The sequence below is a fragment of the Bos mutus genome, chromosome 12 (genome assembly GCF_027580195.1).
Source record: "Bos mutus isolate GX-2022 chromosome 12, NWIPB_WYAK_1.1, whole genome shotgun sequence".
NCBI classification, from domain to species: domain Eukaryota; kingdom Metazoa; phylum Chordata; class Mammalia; order Artiodactyla; family Bovidae; genus Bos; species Bos mutus.
In genome coordinates this window covers 70,748,988-70,763,758 of record NC_091628.1, presented here as the reverse complement: position 1 = coordinate 70,763,758, position 14,771 = coordinate 70,748,988, and the positions used below count along the sequence as shown (strand labels likewise).

General features: G+C 55.0%; 1 protein-coding gene across 1 annotated transcript; it reads left to right on the top strand.

The window, feature by feature from the left end:
* The first annotated feature begins 576 nt into the window (after nucleotides 1-576).
* Nucleotides 577-10,195, top strand: PROZ (protein Z, vitamin K dependent plasma glycoprotein). The gene is made up of 8 exons (XM_070380861.1): nucleotides 577-985; nucleotides 3,156-3,319; nucleotides 5,569-5,593; nucleotides 5,984-6,097; nucleotides 7,082-7,213; nucleotides 7,495-7,580; nucleotides 8,738-8,855; nucleotides 9,502-10,195. Exons 1-8 carry the CDS (start codon nucleotides 898-900, stop codon nucleotides 10,101-10,103), a joined length of 1,329 nt encoding a protein of 442 aa, XP_070236962.1. The 5' UTR covers nucleotides 577-897; the 3' UTR covers nucleotides 10,104-10,195.
* The last annotated feature ends 4,576 nt before the right edge of the window (nucleotides 10,196-14,771 follow it).

Genomic DNA, 14,771 nt, shown 5'->3' with positions numbered 1-14,771 from the left:
CCCTCCAAGACGACGCCCAGAACAGGCTCAGCGGGGCCTCCACGGTGCCCGCATCCAAGAACGGGACAGCCTGGGAAATACCCCGCAGGAGAGTCTGAGGGAGACTCAGAGGGTGCAGGGTGGGGTGCGTGGGGTTCTCGCCAGGGACCTTACCAGGCCGAACCCGACACCTGGGCGTGCGGGGATAGAAGGAGAGACCGGCAGCCAGAGAGAGAGAGACCCAGAGACGGAGGCGGGGACTGAGAGGGACAGACGCAGTGCTCCCGGGAGGGCTCCGCCCTGACCACCCTGTGCGTTTGCTGTCCCCTGGGATAGTCAGCGTGCTGGTGCCCTCACGGCGCTGAGCGTGCTTCTCAGCACGTGTCCCCACATGGCACTTGGCGCCCCAGGGGAGCTGGTCTCCCCGGGAGGCAGTGGTGGGCTCCCCCGCCCTTGACAGAAGACCCGCAGTCCCGGCCTCCCCACCCGGGCCCGGCCCGGCCTCGTGGACCTCGTGAGGCCACCGGCCCTGCCCCGAGGGTCTGCCTTAGCCCCCTCCCCGGGGGGCGCAGTCTGCTCGCCCACCGTGTTCGGGTTCCTCCCAGGGCAGCCCGGGGCTCTGCGCTCTGCCGGCTCTCATTGCCAGCACCAGGCAGGGGTGACGCCTCCCCCACCCTCGCCGGAAGGCTGACGGCTCCACTTCCGCCCCACGAGCCAGCGCCGCGTCCCTCTGCCTCGGGCTTCCATTTCTCCGTCTTTCCTCCTCTCTGCTTTAAACAGAGAAACGCGGGAGTGGAGCCTGCACGCAGGACCCTGAACGCGCTGACGCAGGGTCTTCCGAGGGCAGCCTCTCTGCGGGGCGGGCTCCCTGCCCCCACGCGGCCGCCCTGCGCGTGGAGCCGGCGGGGACTTTGGCCGATGCTGACCATGGCCGGCTGCGTCCCACCACCGCTCGCCGTCCTTGGGCTCCTCGTCCTCCTCGCCCCGCACGCCGCCTGGCCGACAGGTAGGTGCTCTCGGGCAGCGGGTGGGCCCTCAGGGGCTTTCTCTGGGAGCCGAGGGGCTCCGGCAGGACCAGGGTGGTCTGTGCCCAGCTCCTGGTCTCAGTGCTGTTTGTGACGAGTATGTCGGAAGTAAACATGTCCTCTGGGGTCCCCAGGGGCTCAGACAGAGCTAGCCGCCAGGTCTGGGGCTCAGGACAGGATGGGGCACAGCTTCCGGGGAGTCCCAAGGGGACCCCAGCCCCTCCGCACGCAGCCCCTGCTCAGGGCCCCTTCCCCCCCACCCCAACCTTCCTATACCTCTGAACCCAAACCAGCGACCGCAGATGGGGGACCCTGGACCCCCGCCACCCATGTGGCCATGATGCCTCCCCCAACTGGTGGCCAAAGTCAGGTTGCTGGGAGTTCAAAATACACCCGACTGCACAGCTTTAGCACAGAAATCAGAACGCAAATTTAGTTTCTTTTAACAGTCGTTGTGTGTTGAAACAGTAGCATTCTGGATCTGTCAGTTAGATAAGTATATTATTAAAATGATCATAACCTCCTCACGGCCCGAGTGGACCCAGGAAGAGACGCCCGCCCAGCCTAGGCCACCCTTGGCACCACTCGGAGGAAAGAGACACAGTCCCGAGGGGACAGGGCCACTGGTAGAGAACCTCCTCCCGAGATTCAGTCACTGCTGTCGGCCCAGGGTCTGGAAACAGCGGTAATCTCGTGTCCCGTCCGCCTCGATGGCAGAGACGTGGTCTTTCTCAAATGGGGCTCCTGTCTAAACCCGCGGGCCAAACATGGTAAAAGGAAACCACCAACACATCAGGAAACAAGACAGCCGTGAACCTGCGGGAAGAATAGAATCAGACCCACGAAAACCTTGCTACCAGGCAGAGAACACAGGAGACGTGCAATAAAGACATGAGGAGGAAACAAGAGACACCACGGTGCTCAGACAACGTGAAAAGGAATCGGAGAGGACTTCTGGAATGGAAGTGTATTCGCTTGACTATTCACTTTAAAACCCAGTAAGTACGGATTTTAATATATAAAATCCATTAAATGTAAAGTGAAAATAAAGTATTCACTTTAAGGTATATTCACTCTAAAATCCATTAAACAAACGAATCAACACAAAGCATTTGGAGAAGAGTTCTCCTTCACAGCAGAATGCCAACAAGTAAGGACAGAAGAAGGCGAATTGGAAAGGTGCTATTCCACAGCTAAAATGGTAATGACTGATTCAGGAGAACTACCTCACTGATGCTGAAAACGTTCGGCTGAAGACCGTCGGGGAGGCAGGACATCGCGCCCCAAAGCACCTCCTCACCTGTGGACGCCATCCATGCAGTGGCCCCTAAACTGCACGTTCTCTCAGAACCTCGGAGTGTGACCTTTAGTTGGAATAGGGTCTTTGCACATCATCCTCAATTAGTGAACGTGAAAGTTGCTCAATCGTGTCCTACTCTCTGCGACCCCATGGACTATACGGTCCATGGAATTCTCCAGGCCAGAATACCGGAGTGGGTAGCTGTTCCCTTCTCCAGGGGATCTTCCCAACCCAGGGATCGAACCCAGGTCTCCCACGTTGCAGGCAGATTTTTTACCAGCTGAGCCACCAGAGAAGCCCTAATCCAATGACCACAGTCCTTATAAGAAGGTTCCACACAGTCCTCCCTGACGTGGCCCTGGTCCCCATATTTCAGAATGGTGCTTAGAGCTCCAGCCATCACATCTGTGTCCCAGGCAGCAGGATGAGGGGAGAGAGAAAGCAATGGCCAAGGGCCGCACCAGTTGTCTTTTTTCAAGAAGCTTCCCAGGAGCTGCAGCCTGGGCCTTCTGTGTGCATCTTGGTGGCCAGCGTTCGGTCACTCAGCCTCCTTTAGCACCAGGAGAGTCTGGCCAGGCAGCCGTGTGGCCAGCTAGAAGTGGAGGGCCCTCGTCCTGGCAGAGGATGCCCGGAGGACACAGCCTGCTCTCCACCCCGTCCTCTCGGGCTCCTGCCCTCCTGTTCTAAGCTCTGTCCTGCTTACCCGGCTGCACGTGGAGGGCTGGGTCCCAGTGTCGTCAGGAGCAGGAGGAACGGGCCACTCGTGGGTCTGCATGCCCGTCGCCCGGAGCCTGGCCCCCGGGCCTCAGCCCCACTCGCTGAGGCACCTGCACTCCCATCTTGCCCTGCAGTCTTTCTTCCTGCATCGAAAGCGCACGAGCTTCTGTCCAGGTGGAGGCGAGCCGGCTCCTACCTCCTGGAAGAGCTCTTTGAGGGGCATTTAGAGAAGGAGTGCTGGGAGGAGATCTGCGTCTACGAGGAGGCGAGAGAAGTGTTTGAAGACGACGAGCCCACCGTGCGTATCCCCGCCGCACACTCTCCTGCTTTCCCATGACTTGCTGCCTCGGGGGCGTGTTCTCCAAGAGAGACTCAATTAAGGAACCTACTCACCTACGTGGGAGGTTGATCTAACCCAGTGTACAGACGAGGAATCGGACACTGCAGGGAGTTCACTTTCCCCAGCCTGTCAGTGGGGGACCCCGAGGGCAGCTCAGTCCCCCTAAAGTCCCTAAACTCTCCCCTCGGATTCAGCAAGCTAGCACCCCGAGCAGCAGGACTCCTCACAGAGTTCGCTCAGCCTGTCAGGACTCACAGAATTTAGTATTTTTAATAGAGACGAGATGGTTTCAGTGTACCAACAACAACACAAAAGTCCTCCTTAGGATGCCTCCACAGTAAGAACACCTCTCATAATCAGCACCTTGGATCAGAAGCGACGACAGTACACTAAGACCACGGCCAGGACCTCGCCCGTCTCGGTTACCCAGAGGCTTGCCAGGGGCAGACAGAGGGGCTGCGTTTTTGTGCGTAAATTCTCAGAACAGCAAAACATGTAATATGCTTTACATATCAAGGCAGCAATATTTAAAGTTGATTCTGAACAAATGTTGACCTGTTTCTTGAGTACACACACACACACACACACACACACACACACATATTTTTAGGGGCTTCCCTCATAGCTCAGTAAAGAATCTGCCTACAGTGCAGGAGACCTGGGTTTGATCCTGGGTTGCAAAGATCCCAGGGGAAAAGGCAACCCACTCCAGTATTCTGGTGTGGAGAATCCCATGGACAGAGGAGACTGGCGGGCTACAGTCCATGGGGTCACAGAGTCGGACACAACTTAGCGATCAAACCACCACCACATATATTTTAAGGTCTATTTATTTATTCATTCATTTTCGGCTGTGGCGGGTCTTCACGGCTGCAGTGAAGTTCTCTCTTGTGGCAGGTGGGCCCCCTCTCCCTTGCTGTGCTCAGGCTTCTCATCGCAGCGGCTCCTCTTGAGGAGCACAGCTCTGGGCTCGTGGACTCAGCAGTTGTGGCCTGAGGGTGCTAGAGTGCTGGCTCAGTCGCTGGGCACGTGGGCTTAGGTGCTCCGAGGCGCGTGGAATCTTCCTGGGCCAGGGATGGGACCTGTGTCCTTTGCATTGGCAGGCAGACTCTTTACCATGGGACCAGGGAAGCCTCTCTCTAATATATTTTTTAACTGCTTTAAAATATATTTTCTCAGATGCCCATGTATAAGAAAACTCCTCTCAAATAGACTATCTTTCATAGAACTGGGAGAAATGAAAACTTCCTGGTGAAGGGAAAGCTGGGCTCGCCCCCTGAGGCTGCAAGCGCACTTGAGCTGTTGGAAGCCAGGGATGGTGTGCGGCCTGCTCATCCGCTTACCTCCAGGCTTTAAGTCTGAGTAGTCTCCTACCTTTAGATTCCCTGCCTGAAAACAACACCTCCTATACGCAATTTGCAAATTTCCATCATTGCTGAATTGGCTTATAAAACAGAAAAAGCGGTGGGAATTTCTCACACCTGCATCCGGCACTTGCGGAGTGGGGCCCTGGAGACCACCTGGGTGAGAGGTGCCGGGGGCCGTGGGGTCTGCGCTGCGTCTCAGCTACTGACACTTTCCCTTCCCCAAAGGTCGCAGCAAATCCACACCAAGCAGCTCGTGGAGCACACGCTGCAGTGGATGTTCAGTCGCTCAGTCCTGTCCGACTCTTGCGACTCGATGGACTGCAGCCCACCAGGCTCCTCTGTCCACGGGATTTCCCAGCAAGAATATTGGAGTGGGTTGCCATGCTCTCCTCCAGAGGATCTTCCTGACCCAGGGATTAAACCCACATCTCCTGCACTGCAGGTGGATTCTTTACCACTGAGCCACCTGAGAAGCCCAGAACATATATTAAAGAGGGCATTAAGTAGCTGTAGCTTCCCGGGTGGCTCAGCTGGTTAAAGAGTCTGCCTGCAAAGCGGGCGACCCGGGTTCAATCCTGGGTTCAATCCCTTGCTTAGAGAATCCCATGGATGGAAGACCCTGCCAGACTACAGTCCATGGGGTCACAAAGAGTCGGACACGACTAAGCGACTTCTCTTCACTTAAGTGAAGTAGATGTAGAGAATTTCATATTCTCGTTTCAACCAGCATTTACCTACTAAGTGAGCAGAGTCAGCATTTTCTTACCTTCAAGCTCAGCCACAGGAGAAGGTGGAGGAACAGGTGTTTGATTTCTAACACCCTTATGTTCCCTCGGACAGGATGAATTCTGGAGGACATACATGGGTGAGTGTCTCCTGCACCCGGCTCGCCGCCTCCTCTGCTTTTTGCTTTGATGGGAGGAAGCATCAACCCCGCTCTCCAGGGCTGAGAACTCGAGGCCAGAGGATTCCCAGTGCCCAGCCTTGGGCCCCTGGACCTTGACCCAAAGGAAGGGCTCCCATCCGTGGGATGAGAGGGAAGCTCACCCCCTCCCCCAGCTCCCGTAGGCCTTGTGCTGATGGCCAGAAGCCGATTAAGCTGCGGAAGGCAAGGCTTGCGGGTGCTGTTTGGGGACCACGGTGACCGGGGGTCTCCGGGAGGCCTCTCAGCAAGGACATGGGTCCTAGAGGGGCAGGTGGGCCGACTGAGTCGGGGGCGTCAGGGGGTCACCCACGAGGGGCGTCCTCTCCGCAGGTGGCTCCCCGTGTGCCTCCCAGCCTTGCCTCAACAACGGGTCCTGCCAGGACAGCATCCGCGGCTACGCCTGCACCTGCGCGCCGGGCTACGAGGGCCCCAACTGTGCCTTCGGTGAGCCTCGCCCCTCCCCCGGACCCCGCCCTGGGGCTCCTTTCCCTGGACCCCCAGCCCTTCCCTGGGACCCCCACCCTTCCCCCGGGACCCCCGCCCCTCTCTGGGACCCCTGCCCCTTCCCGGGACCCCCGCTCCTCCCCCAAGGGCCCGACTCCTGGGTCGTGGGTGCGAGACCGTTCTCAGCTTCATCACCTGGTGTCCCTTAAACGTTGCGGGTTGGGGTGGCGGGGAGCGGGGGTCAAAGCAGCCAGAGACCCCTCCATGCAGAAGTGAACTCTGTCCTCGATGTTAACACGGAACCTGCCGGCGTTCTGCTCCACCGGCCTCCCTGAGAGCTCAACCCGGTGCTGGGAGGAGATCCCAAGTACAGCGCGCAGGGCAGGGTTCCCAGCTTCACCCCACACACGTCCCCTCCCCGTCCCGACCCCCGCCTTGAAGAAGCCCCTTAAGAAGTCTGGCTGCCATGGCGGGAAGGGAGCCCACAGAGGGGCCACGAGGATCCTCGTGAGGGGCACGGCGGGCTCCACCTCCGTTCGTTCCTGAAACTGAATGGAAGCGCTCACATGAGCACGTTTGGAATGAAAAGCCAGAGCCCCACGCTCAAGGATAGTTGTTCAGTTCAGTTCAGTTGCTCAGTCATGTCCGATTCTTTCGACCCCATGGACTGCAGCACGCCAGGCCTCCCTGTCCATCACCAACTCCCGGAGCTTGCTCAAACACATCCGTTGAGTCGGTGATGCCATCCAACCATCTCATCCTCTGTTGTCCCCTTCTCCCACCTTCAATCTTTCCCAGCATCAGGGTCTTTTCAGATGAGTCAGTTCTTCGCATCAGGTGGCCAAAGTATTGGAGTTTCAGCTTCAGCATCAGTCTTTCCAATGAACATTCAGGACTGATTTCCTTTAGGATGGACTAAAAAGGGTACTTCAGAATGGCTGTTTCCAGGGTAATATTTCTGCTTTCCCCTTCTTCTCCTTTTAGCTGAAAGCGAATGTCACCCCCTGAGGCTGGACGGGTGTCAGCACTTCTGCTACCCGGGACCAGAGTCCTACACGTGCAGCTGTGCAAGGGGCCACAAGCTGGGACAAGACCGCAGGTCCTGCCTCCCCCACGGTGAGCCTCCCCCCGGGCCTTCCTCTGCAGCGACTCTGAAAGCCCACTTCCCCTGCTGTGGCTGGTCAGGGCCAGGGAAGGGGGCTTCCCAGCCCCCGCCAGGCTCCCCTACCCGCCCCGCATCCCCACCATCTCTGAGAGCAGGTATGGAATCCCATCATATACACGAAGTATCTCAACCTAATGGGCACCACAGAGCAGGCTGGGTCAGCACCACGGTCACCCCACTGCCTGCCCTGGGAGGCACTGACCTTTCTTTCCGTGTGGCCACCACAATGAAGACAGGTGTGCGTGTGGAACCCTCGGTTCTGAGTGCTGCCAGAGGCCCCAGGGAAGCCAGCAGAACCTTCTGCCTTTCCCGTGGCAGGTAACAGAAACACATTTTAATCTTTTGTTATGTTTCACCCGTCTGTCATCTGTCCTTTCTTTGATTTAGGTGAACTATCTACAACCTCCAAATTGCACTTCAAAGAACTTTCTCATGCTGAACTCACAGCTTCAGTGTCTTATGTTTTAACTTAGCAACACACGAAGTCATGTTGACCCTTCTCCCAAACTATTTCAAGCACTTTCTTTTACGCTCATCTGCTACTTTGACCAGTATTTTATTCTTTTCTTGCTTTTCTAGTAACTCCGCAAAATAAGCACTATTTTTAGTAATACCACCAAGGTGGGTTTGGTTTTACCTACATTTTGCGTTTTCCTTGCATCCCAGGCCTCTAATACAGATCACCCCATTCTTCCTTAGCCCTGTCAAGAGAAACACCACGTTGGCCACAGAACTGACTTAAATTTTCTAGCAGCCACGTGCATAGAAAGCGGGTGAAATTAATTTTGATGATGTGCTTTACTTACCTCAATACGTCTACATATCATTTCAACACGCAACGAATAGTTTAAAAGCTGGGATATGTACGCTTCCTCTTTCTACCTAAGCCTTGGCTCTCGGACGTGTAGTGTACAGCATTTCTCACTTGCAGCTCATCCTGGCTTGGACCAGTGGATCGCAAGTGCTCAGTAACCATAGCGACCATCACTTGACAGAAAGCTTTACGGGTTGCTCTAGCAACCGGGCTGCGCTCGGCCCCCTGGACGTGCGCGTGCGCACTTGTGTGCAGGTGCCGAACGCGTCTCCCTCACCTGACGCTTACACGCGGGTCCAGCCAGGTGGAAGCACGTGGCCGCTGTGTGGAGGCCTGGCCAAGCGACAGCCACAGCTCAGTGACCACCAGGACTGGAAGGGTCAAGGGAGGGGAGCTCAAGTGAGGGGCGAGCCGGGGGTGGGGCTTGGTCTCCCCGGAACTGTACCTTTGCTGACTGCCCGCCCCCAACCCCGCGCATCCGTCGCTCACCTCTCCCCTTCTCGCCCCCACCGACCCTCCGCGCGCCGAGGGGGCCTCAGTAATGGGGGGTGCGCTGGGCTGGCTGGAGGGTGTGCGCCCCACAATCTCAACCACAACACTGTGCTGCCCCAAATGCTGCAAAGGCAGGCTAACTCTTTCTTGTCTGTTTTGGTTTTTAAAGGTAAAACTAACAAATTCCGAAGGAAAAGACTTCTGCGGGGGTGTTCTAATACAGGACAACTTTGTGCTGACAACAGCAACATGCTCACTATTGTACGCAAACATTAGTGTGAAAACAAGTGAGTACTTTGTCATTCGGTTTTATAAGATGGCACCGGAAACAAAACTATCCTGTGTAGAAATAAAAAGAATTCCTTTAATCTAGAATTCTTGCTTCTAATGAAATACAGACTCGGTTTAGCTTCCCTCTGGTGAGATCACTCATACAGGCAAAGCAACGGGGACTAGCTAGCGGAATTCTGGGCACAGCACGCCGGCAATGCGGAACCTGACAGCCGAGGACTGGGGCACTTGGTTTGACACTGAAGTGCAGCAGTCAGACCTCCGTCCTTGCGCCGAGGCTGTGTTGTGAACTGCTCCACAGTGCTCCCTAGGACCCGCCAATATTGAATGCATTTTTGCCCTCCTTCCTCAGACATTTTTCAGTCACCAGCCCATCAGCCTAGAAAATGACTCCTGAACAGGCAAGTCTGATTCACTCCCAGAGGTTCTTCCTAATTTCTTCTGACCTGTTCAGCCTGCCCTTACTGAGCCCCCGCCGCGCCCCCAGGACGCCTCACTTGGTTTTGCAGAGAAGAGTGTGGGAGAGGCCCCCGCTGGGGCGCTCCGGTCCCTGGGCAGAAGGCGCAGCGACGGCGCAGGGCGGGCGGGAACGCGGGGGAGGCGGGCCGAGTCGCCCTGAGCCCCGCCCCTGCCTCCTTCCAGGGTCCCACTTCCGGCTGCACGTGAGGGGCGTCCACGTGCACACGAGGTTCGAGGCGGACACCGGGCACAACGACGTGGCCCTGCTGGACCTGGCGCGGCCCGTGCGCTGCCCGGACGCCGGGCGGCCCGTCTGCACGGCCGACGCGGACTTCGCCGATAGCGTCCTCCTACCGCAGCCGGGCGTCCTCGGCGGCTGGACCCTCCGCGGCCGCGAGATGGTGCCCCTGCGGCTGCGGGTCACGCACGTGGAGCCTGCGGAGTGCGGCCGGGCCCTCAATGCCACGGTGACCACGCGGACCAGCTGCGAGCGGGGCGCGGCAGCCGGCGCGGCGCGGTGGGTGGCGGGCGGCGCGGTGGTCCGGGAGCACCGGGGCGCCTGGTTCCTCACCGGCCTGCTGGGCGCCGCGCCCCCCGAGCGGCCCGGGCCGCTGCTGCTCATCAAGGTCCCCAGATACGCGCTCTGGCTCCGCCAAGTCACTCAGCAGCCGAGCCGAGCCAGTCCGAGAGGCGACCGGGGTCAGGGGCGTGACGGGGAACCGGTGCCGGGTGACCGCGGTGGGCGGTGGGCGCCGACAGCCCTTCCTCCGGGACCCCTCGTCTGAACTGAGCCCCCAGGAAGGAGGAAGGCGCGTCCAACAATAAAAGTGGAGCCCGAACAGCGCTTTCCTGAACCTGCTGGGGAACCGGCGTTCAATCCAACAGCATCGACTCTGGGTTGGGGGTGCGGGGTAGTTGCACAGCGACCTCCCAGCTGTACTGGGGCGGGGGGGGGGGGTGGTGTGGAGCTTAGGGACCCGGCAGCGCAGGGAAGGAAGGCGAACTAGGGCCTGTGCACGGCCCACGTCGGGGGCTGGAGCAGGCAAGCAGTTCTGCGTGGAGGGTCCACCGGCCCCAAGAGGGCGGAGCGGCCCTGAACCTGCAGTGTCCACACCAGGGAGTCCCACCCAGACTGCAGCAGCCCTCCCCCACAGACAGGAGCCGCCAAGCGACTGCAAGAGCCCGGTGCTGTGTACTTCCGCCACCATATCTAAGCCAGGAGGTGTCTGGCTCACCGAGGATGGAGGGGCCCTCACGGCTGAGCTCCGTGGACGCCAGGGTGGGACCTTGAGGCCAGGTGGGATCCAGAGGCTCATGCACACCCGGACCCACTGCTGGGGAAGGGGGGATTGTTTTAAGGGTTACAACTGTGATGTATACATTCTTCTGACAGGAAAATCGGTAGGATTTCAGTCTACTGTTCCTCCATTGCCTTCCTTTGTTTTTGCCAAGGTCCTTTCAGAGAAATGGGCCAGTGCATCTGCAGACTGGCCAAAAAAAGTTAATTCTGGGGTTAAAGTGTAATATCAGAAATGAAAGAAAGTGTTTTTGAATTGTTAGACTTAAAAATCTGGATTGTGTTTAAACTCCCAAAGTACACTGATATTCTCTTCCAACTAAGGCCATCAGCTGCCCAGGGTTTGAAATCTAGCAAAGGAGAGCTGTGGTTTTACATCAATCAGTTCAGTTCAGTCGCTCAGTCGTGTCCGACTCTTTTCGACCCCATGAATCACAGCACGCCAGGCCTCCCTGTCCATCACCAACTCCTGGAGTTCACTCAAACTCATGTCCATCTAGTCGATGATGCCATCCAGCCATCTCATCCTCTGTCGTCCCCTTCTCCTCCTGTCCCCAATCCCTCCCAGCCTCAGTCTTTTCCAATGAGTCAGCTCTTCGCATGAGGTGGCCAAAGTACTGGAGTTTCAGCTTTAGCATCATTTCTTCCAAAGAAATCCCAGGGCTGATCTCCTTCACAATGGACTGGTTGGATCTCCTTGCAGTCCAAGGGACTCTCAAGAGTCTTCTCCAACACCACAGTTCAAAAGCATCAATTCTTCAGCACTCAGCCTTCTTCACAGTCCAACTCTCACATCCATACAATGACCACAGGAGAAACCACAGCCTTGACTAGATGGACCTTTGTTGGCAAAGTAATGTCTCTGCTTTTGAATATGCTATCTAGGTTGGTCATAACTTTCCTTCCAAGGAGTAAGCGTCTTTTAATTTCATGGCTGCAGTCACCATCTGCAGTGATTTTGGAGCCCCCAAAAATAAAGTCTGACACTGTTTTCACTGTTTCCCCATCTATTTCCCATGAAGTGATGGGACGGATGCCATGATCTTCGTTTTCTAAATGTTGAGCTTTAAGCCAACTTTTTCACTCTCCACTTTCACTTTCATCAAGAGCCTTTTTAGTTCCTCTTAACTTTCTGCCATAAGGGTGGTGTCATCTGCGTATCTGAGGTTATTGATATTTCTCCCGGCAATCTTGATTCCAGCTTGTGTTTCTTCCAGTCCAGCGTTTCTCATGATGTACTCTGCATAGAAGTTAAATAAGCAGGGTGACAATATACAGCCTTGGCGTACTCCTTTTCCTATTTGGAACCAGTCTGTTGTTCCATGTCCAGTTCTAACTGTTGCTTCTTGACCTGCATACAGATTTCTCAAGAGGCAGGTCAGGTGGTCTGGTATTCCCATCTCTTTCAGAATTTTCCACAGTTTATTGTGATCCACACAGTCAAAGGCTTTGACATAGTCAATAAAGCAGAAATAGATGTTTTTCTGGAACTCTTTTGCTTTTTCCATGATCCAGCAGATGTTGGCAATTTGATCTCTGGTTCCTCTGCCTTTTCTAAAACCAGCTTGAACATCAGGAAGTTCACGGTTCACATATTGCTGAAGCCTGGCTTGGAGAATTTTGAGCATTACTTTACTAGCATGTGAGATGAGTGCCATTGTGCGGTAGTTTGAGCCTTCTTTGGCACTGCCTTTCTTTGGGATTGGAATGAAAACTGACCTTTTCCAGTCCTGTGGCCACTGCTGAGTTTTCCAAATTTGCTGGCATATTGAGTGCAGCACTTTCACAGCATCATCTTTCAGAATTTGAAATAGCTCAACTGGAATTCCATCACTTCCACTAGCTTTGTTCATAGTGATGCTTTCTAAGGCCCACTTGACTTCACTATTCCAGGATGTCTGGCTCTAGATGAGTGATCACACCATCGTGATTATCTGGGTTGTGAAGATCTTTTTTGTACAGTTCTTCTGTGTATTCTTGCCATCTCTTCTTAATATCTTCTGCTTCTGTTAGGTCCATACCATTTCTGTCCTTTATGGAGCCCATCTTTGCATGAAATTTTCCCTTGGTATCTCTAATTTTCTTGAAGAGATCTCTAGTCTTTCCTATTCTGTTGTTTTCCTCTATTTCTTTGCATTGATCGCTGAGGAAGGCTTTCTTATCTCTTCTTGCTATTCTTTGGAACTCTGCACTCAGATGCTTATATCTTTCCTTTTCTCCTTTGCTTTTCACTTCTCTTCTTTTCACAGCTATTTGTAAGGCCTCCCCAGACAGCCATTTTGCTTTTTTGCATTTCTTTTCCATGGGGATGGTCTTGATCCCTGTCTCCTGTACAATGTCACGAACCTCATTCCATAGTTCATCAGGCACTCTATCAGATCTAGTCTCTTAAATCTATTTCTCACTTCCACTGTATAATCATAAGGGATTTGATTTAGGTCATACCTGAATGGTCTAGTGGTTTTCCCTACTTTCTTCAATTTAAGTCTGAATTTGGTAATGAGTTCATGATGAATCCTGCAAAAATGTCTGCAGTCTTGCTGCTGACACTAGTTTGCCATACAATCTGTATCTGCTGGAGGAGAAACCCTATCTGGAAATCATGGCAAACAGCGCGGGCAGACACAGGCCTCTCCCTGCAGCATTTACGGGCTGTGCTTCCTGGTGGCTCAGACGGTGAAGAATCTGCCTGCGGTACAGGAGACCTGGGTCGGGGAGATTCCCTGGAGAAAGGAATGGCTACCCACTCAAGTACTCTTGCCTGGAGAATTTCATGGACAGAGGAGCCTGGCGGGCTACAGTCTATGGGGTCACAGAGAGTCAGACACGACTGAGGGACTAACATTTTCACTTCCACTAAACACAAAGTCCACTGCTGAGAACACTGCAGGCCTGCAGGGCAGCTGAGACACAGAATGGAAGCTGCTCATCCACCACGTGTTAACCTGATAAAATGGTTACAAATCAGGTGAGGCAAGCAAATCAAAACAATAAAACTCGAGAAAAGGGAATGTGATTAGACGGCAGAGACTGTCTGCTTCTTTGGCATCAGTGTTCTCAAGGCCAGGCCAACACTCTGCACGGGCTTCCAGACCGGTGGGAACGCAGCACACACATGCCTGAGGTTGTTTCTTTCATCGTTTTGCCAAGTACGACGCTGACCTCATGTTATCGTTTGTTGGAACTCCTTGGTTTTCAGTGTCACTACTTACTGGTCAAGAAAGTACCTGCGAGTGTGGAGAACACCCAGCTTTCCACACTACGAGATGCAGGCACATTCACAGAAGTCCAGGGTCCCCCTACAGGTAGGACGCGGCTCTCATCCATGCTGGAGGCTGCTCCCGACTCTGAGGAGCAGGGATGCTGTGAGGACAGCACATCAGAAAACACGGAGCTACTGTCCCAGCCCAGCGTCTGCGCCTCCCCCAGGCCACGCTCTCCTGCTCAGGGGACTGGTGGGACCGGGGAGGCTGGTGGCCAGACACCGCGGCAGGCCGTCCCCAGCACGCCCCATCCCCACACCCGAGTCTGGACATGCCCAGGGCGGAGGTGACACTGTGACTCAGGAGACCGGCTCAGAGTGGATCCAGCTCCACTTGGTTCTTTGGGGTCCTTGCTCTTGGAACCTGGCTCCATCAGCCTGGAGAGGCCACCAAACACCAGGTGAGAGCCCGGAGCTGACACGCCTTCAGGGTGGGTCACACAGCACCGAAGAGCCCTCCAGATGGGCCAGACGGGCTGCATGGAGAAGCCGAGGACACGCTGCAGACTTCAGAGCAAACCGGGATGCGCGGTCTGGCTTCTGGAGGGGCAGACGCGGGGGCACAGACAGCAGGCCTCGGGCAGGCCTCAGGGACGGGGGTCTGTGTCCCACAGTGGCCCCTCTCCACACAAAGGCCACAGCCCCCTCCACACTCGGCACCTTTGCAAAGATGAGCCATTCTAGTCCATGAAGTTTTCTTCTTTAGTAAGTTTTGCATAAACAGAGGAAACGTGTGTAATCTGAAAAAAAAAATAGCTATAGTACCTGGAAAATTTAAATCAAATTCAGCTTGTAAAAAGAAATATTAAATTAACCAAACATTTTGATCACACAAAGTTTCAAATTTAACATAAAATTAAATGTATCCTGGATAATACAATAAAGAATACGCCA

Coding starts and splice junctions, on each gene's coding strand:
- PROZ (XM_070380861.1), top strand. CDS start 898: ATGCTGACCATGGCCGGCTGCGTCCCACCACCGCTCGCCGTCCTTGGG. Junction 5,594..5,983: donor ATTCTGGAGGACATACATGG/GTGAGTGTCTCC, acceptor TCCTCTCCGCAG/GTGGCTCCCCGTGTGCCTCC. Junction 7,581..8,737: donor TTCTGCCTTTCCCGTGGCAG/GTAACAGAAACA, acceptor TGGTTTTTAAAG/GTAAAACTAACAAATTCCGA.